The sequence below is a fragment of the Xyrauchen texanus genome, chromosome 1, assembly GCF_025860055.1.
Source record: "Xyrauchen texanus isolate HMW12.3.18 chromosome 1, RBS_HiC_50CHRs, whole genome shotgun sequence".
Classification (NCBI taxonomy): domain Eukaryota; kingdom Metazoa; phylum Chordata; class Actinopteri; order Cypriniformes; family Catostomidae; genus Xyrauchen; species Xyrauchen texanus.
In genome coordinates this window covers 10948303-10974814 of record NC_068276.1, presented here as the reverse complement: position 1 = coordinate 10974814, position 26512 = coordinate 10948303, and the positions used below count along the sequence as shown (strand labels likewise).

The 26512-nt window shown below is 37.7% G+C and overlaps 1 protein-coding gene across 4 annotated transcripts in view; it reads right to left on the bottom strand.

The window, feature by feature from the left end:
* Positions 1–26512, bottom strand: part of abhd17c (abhydrolase domain containing 17C, depalmitoylase) — a 91877-nt gene that overhangs the window by 7074 nt on the left and 58291 nt on the right. For all 4 annotated transcript variants that reach the window (XM_052144872.1, XM_052144791.1, XM_052144634.1 and 1 more), the window contains one exon: positions 20196–20375. In XM_052144872.1, coding sequence (XP_052000832.1) covers positions 20196–20375 — 180 coding nt within the window. The remainder of the gene's footprint in view (positions 1–20195; positions 20376–26512) is intronic.

The following is a 26512-nucleotide window of genomic DNA, read 5'->3' as shown; positions in this document are numbered from 1 at the left end:
CTTTTTTCAAACTGGGGAGCACCAGGGCATGAGGGGAGGCGCAGAGAATTATTATAAATTCACCAAGTGTGAACACGAATCTCTCCGCTCCCACACATACACTGCTCTATGAAATCTCCCTGCTGTCTTTCAGAGTGTGTGTGTACAATCAAAACCGGTCATGTGCACTCAAAAATCCATATAGAAAAATCCATATAGCTCTGCCTTTTTTCATTCAGCCAAATATTCTGCGTCTGCAAACATGTTATATCGCGGAAGAAACAAACCGGAGTTTGAGGAATTACCATTTGGCCGGTAACAATTACAAGAAATGCAGTATAACACATGGTTAAACTTGTATTGAATAAGAATGATATTCTGATGATCGCTGATGAAATGTGAGCAAACCAAATGACAAACGGTCAACTAAGATCATCTGCTGTGTCTCACGTTTTCGGTCACCACCGTGGAAAACATCGATGCACAAGTTTATCTAGGATGCAGAAAATCCGCAAATGTGGAACAAAATCACGCCTTTCAACGTGATACTGGGTCAACATGTCTTCATTGTGTTTGATTAACAGAGACTGGCTCATGAGATGTGATTTCATCACAAATATAGCAGAAACATTTTTAATAATCCCATTGTCATAATGGCAAACAGGTAGGCTATTTTGTTTTTATAAACATTATGCTAAATACTGTTTCATAAAATTAAAAGAAATATTTATTGCCAAATATGAAATCACTCATCCGGTGTATGACACATTGATAAATGAGTCAGACTGCATTTAAGGTTATTGATCATTATTGGTGAATTGCTCCATCGCCTGAAATATGATTTTTAATAATATAACACTAGATGACAATGCCTGATTACACTTCAAATAAGTGGCCAGAATGTAGTTGTTTTTAAATGGAAGATTTTTATATATATTTTTAACATTAGCATAGGCTATTTTATTTATTTATTTGTCTATTGTAAAGGCCTATATACAACACAGTCTTGTACATTTTGTGAGAGGAGGCTTACGGTTTAACACTTTGAAAACCATCTTCTAAGAATTCTGAGCATCATATAAAAGTCCTTGCTGCCACGTGTGAAACAGGCATACTGATTAACTTTGACCCCAAACATACTTAATTGTAGCTTATTTTCCTCACTGGTGCACAGGAAATCAAATTTGAGTGAGGATATTAATGCTCATTAATGCATGACACAAGCTGATGGAATAATTAACATTTATGAAGAATGAGACAGATATCCAAACACCAAGCAAATAAACATAGAACGTGGATTTTGACCTAGCAGATTTTAATGACCGTGTAAATACTATATTTTTATTGTATTAACAGGAAAAACTAATTGGAGAGCACTCATTAAAACACTATTTGGCAGCCCTTAGCTTACTTGTTTTTCACTTGTCAGTAGGGATGCACAGATACCACTTTTTCTCTTCTGATCCTTTTCCGATCCCGATCCGATACCAGCGTTATTTTATTGCATAATCAGTTTAGAATATCTTTAAATTATTGTGTGGAACTGATTGGGGGTACTCTTATGTCTAAGTCATCAATAGAAAATCACATTATTATTATTTATTTTAATAATTTTTCAACTACAGATCTAATTTTTATGTTCAATTTAGTTGTAAGATATTAGTTTACTTTTCATTCAAACGTATTTTTTTGGAACACATTCAACTTAAATAGTTATAATTTGTAAACTAATAATAATAAATTATGATTATGATTATATTACTATTAGTCAAGTCAAGTGGTTTTTATAAGTGGTTTTATTTTTTTAATAAAAAAAGTGGTTTTATTATTATTATTATTATTGACTTTTTAAATACAACAGTAATATATTTCAATAGTGCACCTTTAACTTTAAAAACCTTGAGCTTTTATTTTGAAACTCTTCAGGAAGTCCTGTATCTGTTTGTAGGCAAGTTCACCACATTTTGATTTGTTTCTTATTCAAATTCTTGTAAAATGCTCCTCTGGTGACATTCTAAAAGCATATTATAAGTGAACCGAACTTTTGAAATGTTGCTCATGAGTAGTGCTCAAATACTTCGCAACACGTGAAGGCTGAAAATGCACCGTGCTTGTGTGTGTCAAAAGAGTAGCACTGGCACGGAGCGTGCAAAATATACATTTACTTTATATATTCACAGCATTTTGTGATTCACAGAGCTATCGCATGTTTTCAAGTGGCTTTGAATAAAATGCACGAGTCATATTAACTATTTTAACTTAGTTTTTATGGTTCTTATGTCATTTTTGGAGCTTGACAGTAATGAACATGACTAACACACAGTATAGGATTTGGATCAGCCTCGTCAAACCGATACCCGATCCGTCTAAATAAAGTCAGTATAGGAGCCGATACCGATCCAGGTATCGATTTGGTGCATCCCTACTTGTCAGTTTTATGTTACATCTGAAACTTTTGGCTGTGTTGTGCATCTGGTGTGATTTGGTAACAAATGTTAAAGACCCAATGAATAATTTTCTTTCCTTTGTTGACATTTCCCGTTGAAACAGGAAATTGGGCAGAACATATCAAAGAGCTTTTACCTTTTTCTAAAAATAGCCATCTGCCTTTATTTTACATCAGCCATGAACCATGATTTGCTGCTTGATATTGTTAGTGAGCATATGGTATTTGAGGGAGGGACATTCTTATTCATTAGGGCATTTTATTGAAAATGTTTAAATATGCCCCTACAAACAAAACAAATCCAACCCTTTTGGTCCATTTTCCAGGATTAGAAAGATAGCCTCAAAGCTAATAGCCATGGACTGAAAGCAACAAAACAACTATTTTGATTTTATGTAAGCTGCAAGGGAGCGGGGAATCCATTTGAGGTACAGGCTGACTTCCCCAGCCTCATCCATTTCATTTTAAATGGTACCACCTCCGCACATTTAATCCAAATGTATTTTGCTTCCTTTTTCCACTGGATGATTCATTCTTGCCTAGCGTTCGGTCTTGAGTCCATTCCAAGATTTGCCCCATTGAGACTTTCGTCTTGCAACAATGAAAGACTCGACATTGACTGGTACTGGATAAAACTATGCCCCTATTTCAATGCAGTTCGAGAGTTCATTTGAAAAAGGTAATCTAACAAAGCCCCATCGAGCAGGGAAAGTAATAATGCATGTGTCAATATGAAACGAAACCCCATCTCTCACAGTTCATCTTTACCCCACCCCCTTGACTGTCTCTAAGAGACCCTGACTGGAAGAGCCAGCCCTCCCTTGCTGTATTTTAATATTCGATCCATGCCATGCTGCAGCCAGCAAATCTACAGAGACAGGCGAGCCATTACTTTCATTCAGCCTGACTGTCCATTCACAACAGCCCATGCAAACAACCATACAAAATGAGCTCAAAAGGCTGCTAGATCTGGAATCCGTAAGTGGAATAAGGCATTCCTGGACCGGCAGTGGTGATTTCCAGAGTTAAGCCCACCAGTATTACACCCAGTCTTGCAATCTTGGAATTTGAGTTGAGGGTGTTGTGTTTGTATCAGCCAGGTACATGGAACACATCTCTCATCACTAATGGGTTGTGGGGGAAGACTAGCTGTTGTGCTATTCCAAGAATGTTGAGGAACATCTGTACTGCACTCCGTTGACAAACCAATAACAGATTTGGTTAAATTCATGTTGGGAAACCAACCTTTACAGACCCCTAAATGCACCCTTTCCCTTAAGGAATATTATGAGACATACCACAGCTTTGTGTAAGGAACAGACCGAAATGTAAGTAGTTTTACTCTGAAAATCTTCCCATCCGCTCACAAATCAGCCATGCTTGCATTTTAAGTCAAATGTGGTGGCAAACACAATTTGTTTTTGCCAAATGAGCACGGCAGTTTATATGAGAATGGTATGTATGGAGTTTCATTACAGCTAAATGTCAAGAGCACACACTCATCCAAGTAATCTGTGAGCATTTTATGACATCAAATACCTGAGATTGTTGATTTGATGGATCTATAAATCTACACACTGACAGAAATCCTGGTTTGGTTCTTACTCAGCCAATAAAAATGCATTTCAAAAAGGTAGCATTTTTATTGGTCTGTCCTTAAGCCAATTCTGACTGGTTGCTAACATTTGACAACTTTAAATCCAAAGCCACGAGAAGGCATTCAGAGAGCAAGTGCTCTGAGAGATTCACGAGTGAACATGACATGCTTTGAGCCCGCTCGCGCATACTCTTCATTCTCAGAGCAAAGAGAGATTTGCGGGTGCACAGGACATATTTTAAGTGTGCACACTCAATCTGAGATTTCCCGTATATTTGAAAGTGCACATCAAGTTTTGTGCAAGAGCTAAATAAATTCACGTGGGAGTGCATAGATTCGTGCTATCAAATTACATGTGCATGCTTTTGACATTTGGCAGTAATGTAACTTCATAACATTTGAAATTTGCAGCAGAAGGAAAGATTTTACATAAAAAAATAACTTTTTTTCTCTCTTCCTCATAAAAAACAATTGTATGAATCCAGATGTCACTTTCCTGTCACCTTGTCAGGTTAGGTTTCTTGCTGACAGGACCATGGCATCATTGTCCCCTGACAGTCTCATGTTTCGTGTAGGCTTTTTATGAGAGCGCACAGGTCCGATTGTAAGTGACAGCTGTGTGCGCAAGTTACCGCCATGCACTTTAACATGGCATCGTCGGTCCCTGTCTGTCTTGCGTTTGTGCCCTGGGCATGGTGTGTGGATCCTGACTTCCTGTCTGGTTCTGTTCTGGTGTGTGTCAGGATCCAGACACTCATGCTCCATGTTCTTTTAGTTTTGTTCAATGCATGTTCACTTTTTCACCCTCATGTGTTTCAGGTGTCGCTGGCACGTGGAATCCACGTTTCAATGGGAACGTTGATCCTGCCCCTTGTTTGCTTATGCCTATATTAACCCCCTAATGTGTCATTTCCTTGGCTGGCTACTTTGTGGGTGCTCATAGCCATGGAGGTTGTTCCCTCATCACTGCCTGAACTCACAGTCACGCAGGCTGTTGACCTGTCCCTGTCTGTACCTACAGACACGGAAGTAATTTGCCCTTCCCCGTCAGTGCTTACGACCACAGAGGTAGTTTCCCAGTCACTGCCAGTGCCCCAGACCACGGAGGTCGTTCCCCATCACTGCCAGTGCTCACAGCCACAGAGACTGTTAACCTGTCCCTGCCGGTGTTTATGATCATGGAGGTCATTCCCCTGTTGTTTGGTGTGAAGTAAATAACCTCAATATTTCAGCGATGTATCGCAATTCTCTCAAACGATTCCGAATCACTTCTCAAAAGAATCAGAATCGATTCCGATTTCGGTTTAAACAATGGCAGTGGTGCACACCAGAGACAGATATAGAAACAAAGTTTCTATAGGAGAGTGCCCACACCTGATGAAAACATAAGTGTTTTTTAAGAAAAAAAAAAAAAAAGTGGAGGACAAGATGCAGAGAATCGTTTTATAATCAAATCCAATCGTGAGGCCAGTGAAGATTCACATCTCTAGCGTTTTGTATTCTGTTACATCTCTTACCACTTAGGTCGGATATTCAAAATGTTGATTATTATTCTATTATTGCTCCTGAACTCAAACAGCCAGGAACTCAGAACAAAGGTGTGGTCATCCAAAGGAGATTTCAATTTGGCAACTTCCTGTTTCAGTGCTCTGACTGGGTGTCAAGATCAGAGGTGGAACACCAAGGGTGGCCCATCCTTCCTCCTCTGTGTAGAACATTAGTATATTTTAAAGTTCATAATGAGATCAGTGTCTTTATATTTGTATCTACGCATTGTTCCCTTTCCAAACCTCTTCAAAAATAAAAAAATTTCAGCCGTTTCAATACTTCAATAATTTTTCTGAAGATATACATATATCTCCTGAGGAGTCAGCTACGGAATCGTGTCCCCACCAGTGCAGAGCTTGCTCAATATTAGCAGCAGGTTGGTGTGAGTGCATCTGCACGCAGTGAAGTGGAAACTTTTGGACAATGGCCTGGTGTCAAGAAGAGCAGCATAGTAGCCACTTCTTTACAAGAAAAACATCAAGGATAGACTGAAATTCTGCAGGAAGGACAAGGACACTGCCATGAATAAAGAATGGTATCAAAACGTCCTGCAAGAGCAACTTCTCCCAACAATCCAGGAGCAATTTGGTGATGATCTGTGCATTTCCCAGCATGATTGAGCACCATGACAAGGCAAGAGTGATAATGAAGTGGCTCGGAGAACATTACATTTTAATTATAAAATTTTTTGGATCAGTGTCCATGCAACTCCCCGGATCTTAATCCCATAGAGAACCTGTGGACAATCCTCAAATGGCGAGTGGACAAACAGAAGCCCACAAATTGTGATCATCTCAAATCACTAATAAATTAAGAATGCATTGCCATCAGTCAGGATTTGACCCAGAGGCTGATATCCAGCATGCAAGAGTGAATTGCAGAGGTTATGAAGAACAAGGGTCAACACTGTAAATATTGACTCTTTAAATTGAGTGTTTTTGCAAATAAAAGCCTTTAAAACTTATGAAATGTTTATCATTGTTTTCCAGTATACCATAGAAACATTTGAGAAAATTATCAACAAATACTGAAGCAGCAAACTTTGCAAAACACAAAATTTGTCACTGCTAATACTTTTGGCCACGGCTGTAGAGACCAAATACGCATGCATTAATTTAAGCCACCAGTTAATTTTGTGTGAACCATTATGTTAATCAAACAACTGCAATTTACATAAATTGTTCTGTGAACAAACATGGAGTGGATGTGTTGCTGTTAGTGACCATGTTAGGAGTAAAAGTGCGTACATTTCTGTCTTTTTGTAGCTCCTTTGTTTCAGCTTTTGCCACATGGTGAGTTAATGTTGCCTCTGGAGTTCAATAATTTTTTATTATCGTTTAAAGCCTCATTCTTCAAATTGGGGTTGATATGTGCCACAGGATTTTGGTGATAAATTAGCCTTTGTGAGAAGTCCTTTTCCACGTGGTCTTCTTTGCTGCATCTGGTAGTTGTCCATGCAACTTATCTGAAGGCTGTGCTTGGCATTTGTTTGTGTTGGTCCTTCCTTGATCCAAACAAAATGGAGCCACTCTCTTTGCCTTGACTGTTAGGGAGGGTCTCCCTAACAGTCTCCCCATAAACTGGCTCCGGGAATGTCATCTGGTCCGACTGTTCACTAAATTCAGAAACCTGATCACCTCCACATTAATTTTCATACTCTGTAGTGGATGGACAAAGCTTTGTTATGGCTTCACCTTCTTGCTGCCCATGGTTCACCACAATGCTTAATGTACACACATATAGTAACAGTTTAAACAGATGTTGTCAAATAGAACAATACTGATTGGATATATTGCCATGTTTATCTACTGGTTTCAAAACCCTGCATGTTACTATTAAGTTACATTTAAACACAAAACCCATCTTCAGTCTGACCAATTATTAGATACTTTAATACTGCAAACAGCATCACAATAGTTAATGACTTCACGATAACAGCAATAACTATTCTATAATTTGGGGATAAACACCACGTTTTTGGTAATCAAAGGCGAAAAAAGCGCATTGAGAGTCACAGCAAAAACATGCAAAATATGTAAAGTTGTTTGTTTAAAATAAATTATACAAGCAAAGATGCAGCAATATATGAGATATAAGAGAAGTAACTGTAGAGGGATAAAGGCAGACTGGAAGGACGGAACACCCCGCCGCATTTTTGGTGGACGGTAGGGGTCTCCCCCACCCCTGGCAGCGGTAACCGTTCAAGGAGGTTGGTTGGGAGCCCCTCCTCCCCTCGCGATTGGAGGCCATTCCTCCACCGCGGCTGCTCTGTTGGGGTGGATGGTAGTGGCGAGGAACCTACTACGGCACATCCCTCCTCCTCCCCGGATTTCGGCACCAGTGTAAAGGGATTAATGGAAAGGAGGTGGCAAGAACCGGCTTGACAATATAAATGATTGTTTAATATAAAACTGAACAAAAAAGATAAACACACACAGTTGTGGTACAGCTGTCCGTAAATCTCTGTCACACTGCAGTTTCCAGTTGGCCTTTATCCCTCTCTGAGGCTTGATTAGCCTGATTAGGGGCCGGGTGTGCGGAATCACGACCCAGCCCCACCCTGCCACACTCACGTAAGATCAAATGCGAAGGCAAAAAATGCAGCAATATAAAAATTTACATTATGGACACAATCAACATAAGCTCAGAGAGCTTTTTAAAGGGGAGAGATGAAGCAATATAAATTAAGAGAATCCATATGAGAAATTACTTTTCACTTTTTAAGGCATATGAAATGCACATCCTCAGTTCTGGTTCAGGATTTCTTCCTCGAGTTACTTTAGTGTTTACTGGCAGCAGTCAAAACAGAGCGCTACCTGTTGCGCTGCTTTTGGTAACTGCAACGGCTGCAATGACACGTGATACAATGCTCATATTTTACTGGTCAGGGCACTTAATCGGCAGTCGAATAAATATAAAAGAAAACCGTAAAAAAAGCTCTTTGTCAGAGCATGATTTATGGCAAATATTCGCTCCAGGTGTGAATGGCTCATTAGGAATCCATTGTTTCAATTCAAAATGGTTTATCGATGTAAGAAATTGCAGTGAAAATGTGTACGTGGTGTGCAAAGGCCTTTTACCAAACACTACATACTTAAAACTTTATCAATCCTAATCCTGTTGTCACAATCTTCTGAACTCCACTACTCATCATGCTCCACCAAATACCAATTACAAATCCGCCCACAGTGAGTTTTCACTTTTTATTAAGGGAAATGAACGACGTGTTAAACCATAATGCTTTTGACAATTTGCAAGCCGGTGTAAAGACAGTTTGCCCATTAACACCTCCCGTCAGCTGGCTTCGTTTTCATTACATGCTTTTGACAGGGTCGGCTGTTGAGCTATTAGCACATACACTCAGATGTTTCAATCCCTCACAACTGTAGCTTCTCATTATGAAATGCTGACAGAGAGAGAGAATCAGGCCTCTCCTTCCATTCATCAGCCAAAAGTGAACAAGAATGTCAGTGTTGGAGTGAGAATCATTGTTAATACAATAATGCGCCGCCAGCCATTGTTAATTTCACCCAGTTTAAAGTGAGCGAAATGAGATGAGGGGTAAGGCGAAGAAGAGAGGATTGTTTCTCTCGGTCCTACATTGTTGACATGTTTCTTAAGCCTTGGAATGCAGCTGCATTCCTACACAATGTTCTGCCGGTGAGCTGCAGTTGTAATTTCCCATTATAGCCCTTAATCTTGCAATTTTATCTTGTAGTAATTTATTTAGATTTACATACGAGAGCGGATAATACAGGATATGCGATTAGAGGCGTTCCAGACCAGTCACTGTGATCTAATCACTTTTAATCCCGCAATCCACATTGAGCTTTGATTCATAAATTAATGACAACTTTCCCACACCGCTATAGAGACATTTAACAGAGGCTTGACTTTAAAGCCTTGTAAAGAATCACTTTTTTTTAACCTCCTTTACAAAGAATGACAATTTCTTCTGTCCTTGTTCCTTATCCCTTTCAAGTGCCACAGAAACAATATCTTTAAAAGAAATTTCCACAAAAAAAAATCTTCACAAACTGTCTTTTGCAGAGTTTAAACCTGGGATTGAATTCCTGTGACCTCCATCACAATCTCATACAACCTGAAGATCATACTATGGGCGTGTTCCAAAACTTCTCCAGCCTACATAGGCAGCTGTCCTTTATGACAGCATCCGAACTGAAATGTAGCCACATAAGAGAATGATTTGGAACATAAATAGGGCTCCTCATTCGCAGCACATGTGAAACTCGATTCACAACTGATTTCACTAAAGCTGAAGTGTGAGAAACGACACAAAGACAAAAATTTCTAACACAAACTCCCCTTAAAGCTCTCAAGATACATCAAACTCGGCACAGACCTTCAGACTGTTGTTGAATCAGACTTACGTTTTATGCACAGAGAATGAACAAAAGTCGGAAAAATCCCAAAGACTCACACTGACAATGTTCAAACGGGTGAACAGAATGCTTATTAAAACTCCTGTCAAAAATGTTAAATGTAAAAAGACACACAGAAGGCCTTTGCTCTGCTTTTAAGCCTCTCTCTCTCATCTGAATAACAATCAAACTTTTCAAACTAGAGGCTACATCCACACTAATCCATTTTCGTTTGAGAACGCATCTGTGGCAGGGCAGAGGGCGGGGCCAGGTCTTGATTCTACACACCCTTATCAGGCTAATTAAGCCTCCGAGAGGGATAAAGGCCGACTGCGGAGGATAGTGCGGGAGAGAGAGAGAGAGAGAGAGATCATTTATGGACATGTCCGTCATGCGTGTGTGCCTTTTGTTTCAGTTTATAATTAAAATATAATTTATATAGTCTCGCCTCCTTTCCATCGAACGTTACAGCATCTAAGTTTTAGCCTTCTGTCTACACTGATACTGTCATACTTGCAGATCATGAAATAGGCTATAAATTGCACCATTGCTGCTGCATCTAGCAGCAACATTTGGACTACAATCAGTCTGGTATCTCCACTACACATACCACATCTACTGTATTTATTGGATCACATGGATTTGCAAGTCATTATTTAAATCAGACTGTCCAGCATGATGTGAAAATTCAAAAACGTAAGTAAATTTCTCTGAAAATCGACAGTACAAAGGGGTGCTTCTCATTTCTGAAATTGTTCAGAACTCGTTTTCTTTTCTAATTTCCTTGTTCCTCCCTCGAGAAAACAAAGAAAAAAGAAAATGAGGATGGAGGAAATTTAGACAGATTTGTAAAATGTAATGCCACTTCAGATCGCCATCTCGGTGCAGCTGCATTATCTTGGAGTGCTTGATGTTATTGTAGGGTATGCAGGTCAGGTTTGGGGAATGTATGACCAATATTAATGATCGTAATCAATGATCAGTCATACGATTTGACCCGAACACCCATACATGTAAAAACATCCCAAAAGGGCTTATATAGTCCAAGAGTCTGCTTCAAAATTATATAGATAATTAAACACGACGAATCATACTTAATTAGGAATATACATTTTATGCAGACAGGCTATATTAATTTTAATAACCCCGTAATGGAATTGACCCGTAGGCTACTGCAACCAGTCAGTTCATCCGCCGAACCACTTTATTTGGTACTTTGGATCAATTCTCCAGAGGGGTTATGCTTAGTTATAAGCTTAATCATCAAAAGCACGTTAACTTACTTTGATAATATCAGCTCGTAGCTTAAAATCGCACATTAAAGAGGCTTTGTTTTATGACCAACAAACACAGGCAATTACGCGTATAATTGATTTTAATACAAGGCACTAGGATATATCCCTACACTTGACAAACATACATGTAACATAGAATAAACATAAAATAAACAAAATAAATGCAGTAAGGGAAAGTAAAGAATTATTAGAGGTATGGCAAACTTATTACAACAATTAACCCTTTGAAGCCAGCAAGGAAATTACACACTGTGATGCATTTGAATTTCAATGGAAATACTTGCACAAATAGGCCTTTGCGTGTGGCTAAGGCTGCGTGTATGCCATGTCCTTGGGGCGTCCGTGAGATGGAGGATTTCGGTTTGGTGTTTCCAGCGCGTGGAGTTGAAACTCACTTGAAGAGGAATTGAAGGGTTGTTCCGAGAAGTTCGAAGGGTCTTAGGAATACTTGTTGAATAGTTGGCGAGTGTTCCGGAGGGTTGCAGAAGATCGGGAGAAGAAATGAGAGATGTAAGATGGCTTGAAGAGGTCCGGGAGAAGAGAGGATGAAGAGCGCAGCAAAAGAAAGTTGAAGAAAGAGTTGAAAAGGAAGAGAGTTGAAAAGTGCAGCAAAAGAGCGATTTCAATGCTGGATCTGACTTTTAAAGAAGGGAGGTCACACCCCCATTGGGGGGAAGTGACCCAATGAGGCCCCTCCGTTTTGGGTGCGAATTTGCTCCCTTTGTCTGGTCAAGGCTCATTTGCATGCTTTATGATTTGGTCAGGACTTTTACTTTGACTCACTCAAAAGACGGTAATCATAGCAGAACATGATTCAAAGGTGACCTTATACTCATATTCCGCTAGGACAAGTCGTAAGGTTTACTTTGATACCAAGAAAAGTATATTTGGTACCCTTAAAAGTGGATATACACTGTTAGGCTATTACATATAAGGCCTCTTATTAACTATAACAGGTTTTACTACACTACTAAACTAATTTCAACTAGTTTTGATCTATCATCAGACAAATAAACACACAGGGATAGAAACATATTTCATTAGACATACATTTTTAAGTTTAAAACTGAAAAACACACATTTTTACGTTCAAGATCTCACATGGTAAAGCATGCGGTGTGAGGCGAGTCATATGGGAAAGGGGGGGCTTAGCAGTCACGAGGATTTCCTGTCAATAGTTCCTTGTCTCTTTGTCAATAGCGCATTGTGCTGTGGAGACTAGTCGGCGCTATTGCAGTAATTAGGGGAGCTTTAACAGTGGGTTCTTTATTGTTCGGGACCGGCTAAGTTAATGATTATCCTTCACTGATTCCTCCAGACGCTACATTATGTTGTTGAACTTGATTAATTGATATTTTCATATTAAAACAAATAATTCAAGATTCACAGTTAAAGAATGTGACCATAATGGTTTAGTTATACCGCAAGGGTGAAACATGAATTCATACAGTTAATACTCTTTGCCTCCCCGCGGTTTATTTAGAGAATTGATACATCCTTCATGAAGGCGGACTTTGATCAGTTTCCAGGTCACAGGCTTGAGGACAGATGAGTGAGGAAAAGAGGATGCACAATTTAAAAGATGCACTCAGTAATGTTTAAGTATGGCTTACACTGACACTGGTGTGGATGCAGCATCATTCAAACAGTAGTTTTCGGTTACCAACGGCACTGTAGAAATTCACTATACATAGTAAAACAGGATTAATTTAATACATGAATGAAAGTGCCCGAGACTAAGCAAGTAGTATTCAGCTGGTCATGTGATGCAAACATGGCTGCCCCCATGAGGCACCCCCTACTCAATGTACACTAAAAGCGCTTTTAAAAGGTTACGGATATGACTGAACTCTTCATCTCACAACTGGTTATATTTTTATACATGCGTTTCAAAATTACTATTCTTTAGAAATAAAATGTTTTAAATGAGAAAAAAATATTACTGAGTGCAACTTTAAGAAATGAGACTATGTTCGTATTTCAGCCTAGTACATATGTAAAGTTTTGATTTAGTATTTTTGCAGACTCAAAACCAAAATTTCGAAAATATTTTTACAACTCGTTTTCGTAATAAATTATTTCCATTAAAAATAAACTGTCGCATATTTTTAGGGTCTGAATCGGAATGTTTTAGCAGCATGAAAAATGAAGCTGCCAACATACACTGCAGGAGAATTCTGGATATGCAGAAAGACATCACTTATGAACCTTTAGAATGTATAGAAGGGTTTACGTTTCAAGTTCTACTCCATATCACGACTGATAAGAGAGTGCGAAATAAAGATAGGTTCCCTCTGCCGCACATATGAACTGTAAACACCATGGCTGTTTTTCATAAGGTATGTCTCAGCACCCAGACAAGGCAGTTACAGCGAATTTGAAAGGAAAAGAGAATTGGAGAAGGCTGGAAGCAATGCATTCATCACCCAACACTTTCATGAGAAAGCAGCACAACTTCACAGAAACAGTCTCCGTGTCAATCTTGACAGACGGTTAAAAAGAACACTTAGATTTTTACCAGGAAAACTTCAATATAATCTATATAATCTGACATATCTCAAACCATGTATTATAACAGTAATAGAGAAACCATTTACAGACGTTGCTTTTAAGAGAAATTATGCAAATACACGTCCATGACAACATGTCCAAGCACTACACACCTGCTGACAGCATAAATGTACTGGAAGCTTCAGGTTTTTTTTGAGAATACTAAGTGAGAGATTTATTTGACAGCAGGAGGTCAGGCCTTAGTTTTAATAAACCCACTATTCCTAGCATGACTCATTTACAGTGTAAGTGTATTTTGTGCGCTTGACTGTTAAAATGTGTACAACTGATAATTGCTGTCAGATCGAGAAATACATGGTCTGTCAAAGTAATGCCGCAAGGTTCCCTCACTACAGTTATGAGATCTTAGAAGAGCACAGGGTATTACAATATAAGGCGTACTTTAATTTATCTTGCAACATAGTGCTGTAATCCTTCATTAGTATTGTCTTCAACATTGTCACTTGTATAGGAATAGGCATATAATTTATACTCATGATAACAGGCTATGTGCAAATGGAATTGAGTCCTCCATGTGTGTTTTGTGGTATTAACATTTATGATAAATCATTTTTAAATGACACTAGATCATGCAACTTCCTGACAACACCTATAGATTTGTTGACAATAAATTCAACAAAATATAGGTTGTAAAAATGGGTTTTTAGGACACATCCTGCTCCGTGGTCTCATATTCTTCTACTTTTTTGTTGCTCCCATGTGTAAATCAATATGTTCTATAGCTAACGTGGTTAAAAAGTATTGTAGAATCTCTACCGGTTGGACACATTTCACCTTTGCATGGAATATATGCCATACCGTACAGCACAATCTCTAAGTTTTAAAAGATAAAGCTCATACCTCAATTTGCATATCAGTAATTTTCCAAAAAATAAATGTGTAAATGCAAATTGTATTTGCATACTCATTCAAATATCAATTTTTATTACATCGCTCAGTGGCAACAGTCATTTTAATGTTCAGGAAGAAAAGCAAATGCCACAAGCAAATGGTTGAATCAAAGCCTTGAAAGCTGACGCTTGAACTGCCGAAAGGAGGGCAAAAGGCACTTTTAGCCCTTTCTAGCTCAGTGCGATGAAACAAGTCATTTCCGAAGTTATAACATTTTCTTTGAGCAGTTCTGAAAAAGTGACGAGGCAATAATAAACTGTACAAGTGGAAATGAGGATGGAAGGGAAAAAAGAAAGAGAAGGTCTATAAGCAATGGTGATTTTTGCATTAAATCTGGCTGAGGTGTAGTGGATGTAATCACTTTGCATCAAGGAAATTTGCCATGCTGACTCCGTTTCAACTGTTGTTCAGATGTCCTTGCTACCATCTGCATGTGTAGTGTGGCGTACTCGTTAAAGCTGCAGTCTGGCAATTGGAAGGTTGCTGGTTCGATCACTTTAAGGAGTGAGCTATGAGCCATCAGTCCTATGCTGATAGCAGTGTAAAATGACAGTGTAAGTGCATTTTGCTCGAGTCAATCTGGATAAAAGCACTTGATTTTAAGCCAAAAGTGTCCTCCTAAATTCTATGTTTATGTTGTGTCTGAGCATCTAGAATACATATAGTTGTCCTACCAATCAAAGCACCAAACGATTTGCCATAAACTTTTAACTTCACTGCCGGCCAAAAGTTTGGAATAATGTACAGATTTTGCTCTTATGGAAAGAAATTGGTACTTTTATTTATCAAAGTGTCATTCAACTCATCATAATGTATAGTCAGGACATTAATAACGTGAAAACTTACTTTTGACCTAATATTGACTTTAAGACATGCCAGTCTATTGCATACTGTGGCAACTCAAAAACAAACACAAAGACAATGATAAGCTTCATTTAACGAACCAAATAGCATTCAACTGTGTTTTATATAATGGCAAGTGATTTTCTATTAGCAAGTTAGCATGATTATGAAGGATCAGGTGTTTAAGTGATGGCTGCTGGATATGCTGTCTAGATTTGATCAAAAATGACTTTTCCAAATAGTGATGGTGCCGTTTTTTTACATCAGTAATGTCCTGACTATACTTTGTGATCAGTTGAATGCCACTTTGGTAGATCATGTTTTTTTGGGGGGGTTTTCCACAGTGGATTGTACCTGGTACTTTTTTTACTAAAACCTCAAGCGAGCAGAGCCGATACTAAACGTCAAAACCCTGCAGATCACTGATTGGTCAAAAAGAATAGTCACCACAAGCGTCACTGAATTGGCGACACGGGGCATTAACCCGCAGCGATAGCAGTATCATTTGTTCACGCGGCTTTCGAATTGAAAAAAGAAATGGCTGTGCGCTAAACCATGGCGTGGTTAATAAACAATGTACAGACATTCCTCTCGTTAGCGAATTAACAAAATTACGTGAAATGAAAGTCTTTTTGGAAGTGTCTCGGCTGTTGGCCGCACACAGCTACTACTGGACCTACCAACAATGTAGGAAAAAGTAAAAAAAAAAAAAAAAAACATTTTATTGACTACAGAACCATCAAGGAAAAGTGGAAGTTGTTCGACCAAATGGACGCCATCTAGACCAGCGAGCAATGGGAGGGAGAGTGCCCTGGAGTCCATGATGGAGGATGGTACGTTAACTCTATACTCTGCTTGAAAGCTTCACTTTATTTAGTTGACCAGCTACTGGAAAGCTTGCTTGTGTAAAATCCCCATGCAACAACTGCTTTATGCAGCACAATGAACTAGTAGCTAACAGCTACCGGTCGTGTTATTGTTTTGTGTCGTGTTTAAGATGATGTCACGGCAGTAGAGGTGGCGCAACTATGACGATCAGCCAATAATCCCAAACACGTTGAGGCAGCACTAAACTACAGTGGAAAAGCAAGACCAGAAAAGTAAAGAGAATAGAGTTAAACTGTAACGTGCAGTAGAAAAGTGTCATAAAACACATATTTCCTTCTAAAACGGCAAAATCTGTACATTATTCCAAACTTTTGGCCGCCAGTGTATGAACAAATATTAGACATAACACATTACATAGACATTAGCCCGATTAAACTTCCTAGTGCTTGACACATACACAGAGTGCTAGATGTCGCTATAGGAAGTATGATCAAGCTTGAAATCATGATCGCCAAGGAGACTGCAGTCAATATTTATATTGTAAATGGAGATACATTTTTTGTCTGTTCTCATCCAAAAATTATTGGATCACTTCAGAAGACATAGGGTTGGGTAAAAATATAGTTTTTCCCGATTAATCGCGATCTTCATTATAATCAATATCAATTCTTAAATCTCAAAAACAATCTTTCACTCAATGCGCAACCCTGTACTACAATGACAGGAAATATCTCGCATTTGCAATCAAATTCCATGCTATGCGACTAAAGTGAATGTATTTGGCAACTGGCTGGTAAATGTTTACATTTCACTCACCAGTAATTGTGTAGTTTAGTGTTCAGTAGCGAGATCCTTTCACAGGGCATTGAGAGTAAAAGTTGTCCGTGTAATGTGTGGGCACGAAATCTACGCAACCCATTTGTTATTGAATACAGTCTCTTTTAATACCTTTTCTGTTTTCCCTCAACACCAGCTCTATTACCAAGAAAGCCCAGCAGCGTCTCTACTTTCTTCAAAGGCTGAGGAAAGCACATCTTCCCCCCCCATCCTCACTACATTCTATAGAGAGACTAATTATAGCATCCTGAGTTGCTGCATCACTGCCTGGTTTGGGACTTGCACCGTTTCGGACTGCAAAGCCCTGCAGAGGATAGTGAGGACAGCTGAGAAGATCATCGGGGTCTCTTACCTCCATCAAAGACATTTACAAAAAACACTGCATCCGCAAAGCAACCAGCATTGTGGATGACTCCACACACCCCTCACACAAATTCTTCACCCTCCTGCCGTCTCTCAAGAGGTACCGAAGCATTCAGGCCCTCACGGCCAGACTGTGTAACAGCTTCTTCCCCCAAGCCATCAGACTCCTCAGAGACTGGACTGACACACACACACACACACACACACACACACACACACACACACACACACACACACACACACACACACACACACACACACGTCCTGAGTTGCGCTTTAATTATTGTCACTTTATACCTGGTTGCTACCTCAATAACTGCTATGTGCATAGAACACTCATCTCATAGTAGGTTAGGTTTACATTTGGCATTTTTAGGAACAGTCATCTTTTTGCACTACTGTGTACTAGTCGGTGCTGCACTGTCTCTCACTGTGCCCATTGTCCTGTTAATTTTTAGTAATTTATTGTATTGTCCCGTACTTTTTGCACACGTTTGCACGTGCATTTTATATAGGTGCACGTGCTGTTAGTTATTTAGTCTGTGTAGTCTCATGTGTTTCTGTGTTTGTCCTATGTTGATTTATGTAGCACCATGGTCCTGGAGGAACGTTGTCTCGTTTCACTGTGTACTGTACTAACTGTATATGGTTGAACGACAATAAAAACCACTTGACTTGTTCTTTACAGTCAGTTGTTAATCAAAAACATTTAATTCTAATCAAGCATTGCACAGTTGAGATGAAGCCATTCAAGTCCTCTCCAATGAACATACACTCATTTAAAAGGTGCTTTTTACATAAATGCAGTTTTTTGTTAAAGAGACGGTTTCATAGGTGTGAGTGAGTCCCCCAGCCACTAGGGGTTGAATCAGGAAGTGAATCCGGCATAAAACCTGTGCCAAATATGCAGATCACAGATGGTCCACAGTGGCGGCCCCTGACGGGAGCAGCGAAAGAAGATTTATTTGTTCATTTTTAAAAAGCCAAAATGTACCAAAATGATGAAAAATGTATAAAATATAATTGGTCAAATTAATATTTTCTTAATTATACAGGGGACCTTTTAACAAGGTACATTAACATTATTAGCTGGGAGATAATTTATTTTATATGTAAGCAAAAGGGACATTATAACTGAAATAAACCCATGTGAATCGATATTGAATTGAATCTAATTTTATGCTGCCTTTGTGCTTTTTGAGTCACCATTCACTTCCATTCTATAGACCTACGGAGCGTAAATATTCTTCTAAAAAGCTTCATTTGTGTTCTGCAAAAGAAAGCCATACACATCTGGGATATCATGAGGGTGAGAAAATGATGAGAGAATTTACATTTTTGGATGAACTATTCCTATAAGACTAAATGGAAGTTTCTTTTTGTCTTAAAGGCCTAACTGTTCATGTTCGCTTGTAGTGGGTTTAAAAAAAAAAAGTTATCCTGCCAAGAGCAGTGAGTGCTTTTCTCTTGTCAATGTTGTCGTCTGGTTTATATTAAGGGCATTAAAAGACAGCAACATGTCAATTAGGCTGCATTAAAACTGTAAAGCCTAATGCACAGATCCAATATTTGAACACATATATGATTTTTTTTGTCCAGCCCACTTACATCAACTAAATCTAATAACAAAATTAACATGCTAATGCATGCAATTAATTTAAAACGTTTACCACTTAAACTTTTTCTTAATGGCAATTACAAATTTTACATGTTATTCACCTACGTGTGAGTTCTTAAGACTGGTTGAGATAGAACCTTTGCGATTTGTCAGCCCAGGGTCAATACACTGACGTACACACCACAAACACAAAACAGGGATTCTGTGTCAACGATGGAGAAAGGACCTCTTACATTTTGGTACAAAACAAACCCAGATGGATGAATAAAACGAACTGAATGTAAATGTGACTTTACGATTGCTGTAGCAAAGTGGATAGCCACAATTAATATAATGGATGAGTTTAAAGGGATCGTTCACCCGAAAATTATAATTCTCTCATAATTTTCTCACCCTCATGCCATCCCAGATGTGAATGACTTTCTTCAGCAGAACACAAACAAATATTTTGGCTCTGTAGGTCCATCCAATGCAAGTGAATGGTGATCAGACCTTTGTAGCACCAAAAATCACAAAGAAAACATAGAAGTAATCCATAAGACTCCAGTGTTTAAATCCATATCTTAAAAAGTTACACATGTTTGGGTGAGAAACAGATCAAAATGTAAGTCCTTTTTCACTCTAAATCTCCACTTTAACTTTCACTTTCAGATGTGAAAGTGAAACTAAACAGGAACCACATGTGACTTTCAGATGTAAAAGTGAAAGTTGAGAATTAGAGTAAAAAAAAGGACTTACATTTTGATCTTTTTCTCACCCATACTTATACTGCTACAGAAGTTATGGATTTAAACACTGGAGTCATTTGGATTACTTCTATTTCCTTTACGTGATGTATGCGATTTTCATCTCCATCAAAATATTTTCATTTGTGTTCTGCAGAAGTTAATTATTGGAGTTTGAGACATCATAATGGTAAGTAAATGAGAGAATTATAATTTTTTGGTGAATAACTCCTTTAAGGTTATGCCAAGGGTCATAGATGTTTAGATCTTACCTTGGGAAGGCATCGAAGCAGTAGGTTTTGCGGGTGTCAGGGAAGGCTACACGCAACCCAGACATGAGGGGAGAATGAAGGATCACTGCCGCACACTCGTACCGGGAGGCCAGGTCTATTGTTGGCACAGTCCCTATACTCTGACCATACAGGATAATGTTTTCCGGAGTCACACCATACCTTCAGAAAGAAAGACAGAAAAACTTCATTTTATGATCTCATTGAGCAATTATGTGGTTGAACTTGGCTAAAGAATAGAAAATTACATCACAAACAGCCTTCGCTGATTACTTTGGATTTAAGTTCATTTGCATCTACAGCAACATTACAATTTGTGGCAAAATACATTTTCATCAAGGCATAGTTACACAACAAGATAATCTAATTGGAAAAACTAGCATGTTTGGTCATGTACAAAAGAGTAACCAACTGAAATAAACTGACAGTGTGGACTTAAACTTTCAGACTCAAAGAACATAAAATTCTTAAACTTCTGTGAGTCGATCACAAGTAGTCAAATGAAATACATTGCTGTTTACACCTGGTAGCAGCATAAGTCTCAAATAAAAAAATAAAAGAGCACTTTTAATGCAAAAGTATCTAACAGACTACTTTTGATTATGTAATGATGTAATATAATTACTTTTTATCTGTAGAGTGCATTTATAATGTTCTCCAAGAATAAATAAATACTTGTTTCACTAGACTCACAGTTATCAGTTTAACCTTTAACTTGCAGCCTATGTTTTTGCAAAGTCCTAAACATATATTGTCATACGTGCTAGTGATGGGTCGATCGCGAACGAGTCGGCTCCAAGAGCAGGCTCTTGTAGGTGAACGTTGGGAGCAGGCTCGCATATCAGAAGAGCCAAAACAAATTATAAAAATAATTAAGATATGAATAATCAAAATATTTAAATGAATATAATTAACTAATTCAAAGAACGAAAAAAGAAATTAAATAATATAGGCCTAAATGCTCAAGCGCACACACACATTCGTTCTGACTGTGCCACAGCAAACAGCCTCACCTGTTGCTCCTGTCAATCACCAATGAACCAAAGATGTGTGAGGGAGGGCGGAGCCAACTTTTGTTCAGATTGTATTCGTTTTGAATGGTTACATTTATATGCACATTGTATAGCATCCTTTTTTTACATTTATTTCAATTTGTGGGATGCTGCAGTTTTGCAAATTGTTATTTATTTTTATTTGATATGGTGCAATATTCTATTATGCTGTTAAGATTGTATTAATTTTGAATAGTTAGATTTATTTGCATTCGTTTATATACAATAAAAAGTTATACTTGAAATACAAATGTTTAATAGCATTCTTTTTCATAACAAACCAATGCATTTTTAAATACATTGTGGTTAAGGTAGAGTATGATTTCATTTAATTAGAATTATTTTTATACCAATTATAGTAAAATTATCGCAAACTGTTTGACTAAAAAAAATACATGTTTTGTATTTTTTTTCAAGAGAGCTGTTTGGGAGCCAAAAGAGCCAGCTCTTTTGGTGAGCTAAGCCGAACGAGCCGGCTCACTGAAAAGAGCCGAAATGCCCATCTGTGATGAACCGTGCTAAAGCATGAGTAATGCATCATCTGTGTTGGCTTACGCATTTGCTAAGAGGTAAAAAAATCTGTCATCATTCATTAACCTTCATAGTTTTAAATCCATATGACTTTTTTGCCTTGGGCACAATGAAATCTGCTATATATTTTTTACAAATTCCATTTTATTAAAAAAAAAATTCATCCATGCATGCAGTTTTTTTTTTTTTTTACTGAACTCAGTGTTTCATTACATTTTAATGACCCCCAAAAAAAAAAAAAAAAAAAAAAAGGTGTCAAAATCAAATGAATTCATAGAACTTTAAATCACATGAAAACAGAACAATTACTTATTACATTATTTTCATCAAATGCAGTGTTTCTATACGGATTACATTTTTCCTCAAACGTATAGTTAAATTGAGCTTTTATTTTGGCAGAAAACCGAATGAAGCACTTTCAGTTTGTATGTTTGCAACGACAGCTTACTTCTGGATTAGCAGTTTTCTATATAGCTCGTTATATCATCACATTAGGACCTATCTAGATTGGCAATTAATCAACTGCGCATTCATACATTCATTTCATCCCAAACATTTTATAGTCAATTTATTTTTTGACTGGATTCAGCGATTCTGTCCTTGCCTTCTGCATCACGGAAAACAAAACATCTCCTTTTGTTTTCCACCGAAGAAAGCTAGCCCAAGTCAGCATTTAGTCCAATGAATCTTTTTTGCCATGCACTGAAAGTGAAAGATTACCAAGGCTAAAATTCTGCCTGACATTTCTTTGTGTTTCATGGAAGTCAGTCATACAGGTTTGAGAACACCAGGATTAGTGAATGATGACAATATTTTATTTTTTAGGTGAACTACCACTTTAAGGTTAGCTACTCAATGGTTACTGGCTATGAACTGTTAATTTTACTTACTCAAAAATGTTAAAAGATAAATAATTAAATAAACTGACAGCAAAGATATAAACTTGGTCTCAAATAACTGCTGAGTGTCCCAAAGCTTGTGAAGACAGGTGTGAAGTTTTTATTTGACAATTTAAAGAGAAAAAAAGAGAAAGAAAGAAGGAAAGAAAGAAAAAGAAAATTCTTATTATGCTATTTAGGTGTTTGTTCTGAGATGTTCTTGGCAGGCTATGCATTCAGGCTAGAGGTAAGCGCCAGGGTCACAGACAGAAAGAAACACGTTTTATGTTTAAACTCAGATCAAGCTTGTTTTTACCGAGGGCTAACCCATGGCCGGGTGAGACAAGGTGGAGAAACAAGCGTCCGTGAATTGAAAGTCATGCATGCTCGCACAGCAGTACAAAGTGTACTGCAAGAGTCTGATAGCTACACAAGCCTCTGAACTCCGCTACCCCTGGCAAGAGCTTTGTCAAGATTTTATCAGGTATCAGAACATGAGGTCTCCATCTCATTCTCCCACACACAGAGACAATACAGGATGAAAAGAGGAGGTAGAAACTAGGGATGAGCACGAGTACTGGAGCGTGGAATGAATGATCGATCATGAAAACGATGATTGATGGTGATCACACACACATGTGACTTTTCACTTAATTTGAAATACATGACAATTACCTGATAACTAAACACAAATGTGTCAAAGGAGGAGCCTATTTTTAATTTTGAGATTGAACTAACAAACAGATTTACGACGCTGTAATGCTATCGTTACGATAATGAAAAGTGTAATTAACAGTGTTTTGAACACCTGTCTCTGCAAAACATTTGCTAAACACGTTTTATCATTTAAATATAAAAACTGACTCGTTAATGTATATTTAAAAAAGGGAATGTTTGTTACTGACTGTAAACCTCTCTGCCCTGGGTGATGTAACACACGTCAATCTCAATGAAATGGGAGTCGAAGATTTCCGCACCAGTTTCCAAGAAGTCTGACAAAGTGCCATTCATTTGCACATTCCCCAGTTGAAAGGTGGATATTCCGACTTACCGAGTTGAATGGAATGCTTCATGAATCATTACAGCAACAACAATATGGAGCATCACGGCTTTCCCCACAGGAGTGAACACTTGTACACACAAACACCCGGAAGTGTGGCAGTGGACTCAACGTGCTGATGCAGCACCTATACAGAGTTTCAAACAGCTAGACAGAGCGCAACTAAATGGAACAGAATGCAGCGTCTTAAAAACTGAACTTCAACTTAACACGCAACTTAAAAACACAATGTTATGGCTTCTCCCTTTTAAGCCAGCCACAATTTGAAAATAGACAGTTCAGACAGCCACAAAAAAAAACTGGTGCGTGCTTACTAAGATTACTATGTTAATCTGAAGGAAGAACAGACAGACGCATATTGTGCAAATTCTTTCATGGAGTTGGGCAGTGAATCTTCACATAATGACAAAATATGATGCATTATATAATGATTATGCAATCTTTTGTACATTTTGTAACGGATTATTTTTTAACAGCGGATAATAATGAATAGACAATGCACTGGAACAACAAGACCCAATGCAGCAGCCAAAGACATGTCAGACATGTTATATTATATATACAGTTATGTACATGTCATTGCCCCTCGAGTACTCAAGTAATTAGTCCAAGTACTTGAGTAGAGAAATTGGCTAAAATGGCCATCCCTAGACACTGCTCTTGTAAATAAACCATCACCCTACAGATACACTTCAGCTCTATTACAAACATAGTGAGCTGTCATGAGCTCTACTGCCTACATTTTAGTAACTGAAAGGGAACCTCACAATTGCCTGATTTAGAACAATCTACATGCACATAAAAATGGACTAGTAAGATTTTATGAACTTTTGTATCAAGTTTTTCCCAGTAAATTTGAATGGTATTAAACTGTTAAATCTGAAAGTCTCAGTTAAATTATTATCATCCAGTTAATACTATGGATGAAAGAGACTAGTCCACTAAACTGTTCTGATGCTGCTAGTCGACATTGGAATTAATGTTAATATTTCCCACCGTTAAACTGATCATCATTTTTACACATTTATGCTTGGCTTTATATTTTTGCAGAGGCTGCGCTTAAATTACGGTCATATTAATGTTACGTATTTTAAATAGAATACAAATATTATATATATATATATATATATATATATCATATATCTCTCTCTCTCTCTCTCTGGAGCAGATACGGAGTACAATTTCACCTTAGTCTGCACGTGCTTCCCTCTCTCACTCGTGGAGTCCACAGCAAAATGTCCTCATGCTAGACAAGCAAACTCAGCAAAGTAGTAAAGACATCATTTCGGTGGTGCGGGAATCGGCTTTCCAAACATCTGAAAGTCTCTATGGATGTTTTCACACTTGTGTCTTCCTTAAATCTGTGCATGCTTGTACAGGATAGCCATATCAGGTGAGTCAAGTCCCGTCTTTCACCGGACCATGTCGACGTGTTCATTTTGCTCATCAAAAAATGTATGCTTTTGAGTAAGTAGCCAAAAAAATGTTTTAGGCTAGGTATGCCATTTTTTTAATCTGCTGATTAAGAAGGCTATTTTCAATGAGGTGCTGACTGCTTAACAGGCTAAACTATCTTCTATTCTGTGTCCTAGTCACATTTGAAGTACATTAGGTTTATTGTAGGCTACATCACAGGCCTTTTTTTTTCCTATCCAATAGCTACTTTTAATTTTTTGCTAATTGTAAACATGGTAACTGATATTGGATAACGTTCTTTAACGAACCGCTGTCATATTAGATCAATGCCTGATGCATGACTGCACATCGTAAAAGAAGTGCAACTAAAGCGCAATATTTTCTCTCTCGTAGATTTGGCTTAGTTTATCTCTTAACATTAAAAGAGCCAGGACATTGTTGAAAATAATTAAGTAAATTTTACGTGGTGAATTCCGTTTAGAACAGGCTGGGTTGCTCCATTGATCCTGCACTATTCATTCAATTGTTTTAAATAAATATGCCTGTTAAATATTTGCAAATGTTGATTCAGTGAATGCGTGTCATTTTCTATATTTAAAGTAGAATGATCATAATTCAAGGAGAGCGCGTCAGAGACAAATGCCCCTTTTCAGTGGAATTTAGCTTCGGATTTGGAATAGATAAAGTATTTTAAATGGGTCGAATACATTTATTTTAATTGTTTTATGAATGTTGGTTCTTTTTAGACTTTTTCTTTAAACGTCAATGAAATTTGTCGTTCAGCACATCCCTAGTTAATACAGTTGATAACTTTTGTTTACAAATCTGATGTACAGGGTACTTAAAAACTTAGTTAAAACTTAAATAGCATTTTTTGTTTTTAGACATTTTAACCTATTGAACTGTCTTTATGAATTATTAATCATGTACTACATGACATATGAAAGCTTTCCACAGGAAGGCTTAAATGGATGAAATGCAATCTATTGGGAAACATCATCTTACATTCCTGGTGATTGAAACAAGATACAAAGCTGTGAACTCAGACCTCAAGGTTTTATGCAAAAACATGGTGACTAAGACCATCAACAGATCTTTTTTTTTTTTTTGTATTTTGAATAGAAAATGAACTTCAGGCATCACAAAACAAGAAGTTACCAAATGTAACAACAAAACCAACAATAAAAACTGTAAATAAACTTTCAAAAATTGAAACCATGTTTTCTACTTTAGGATTGATAGCCTACATGATGTACGTATTGTGAAGAGAAATTATCAAATAACATTTACTTATAACATCCATTTTTACATGTCTGAACTGAGTGCAAATTAAGAATTGACTTAATATTTTCAAGTTCAAGC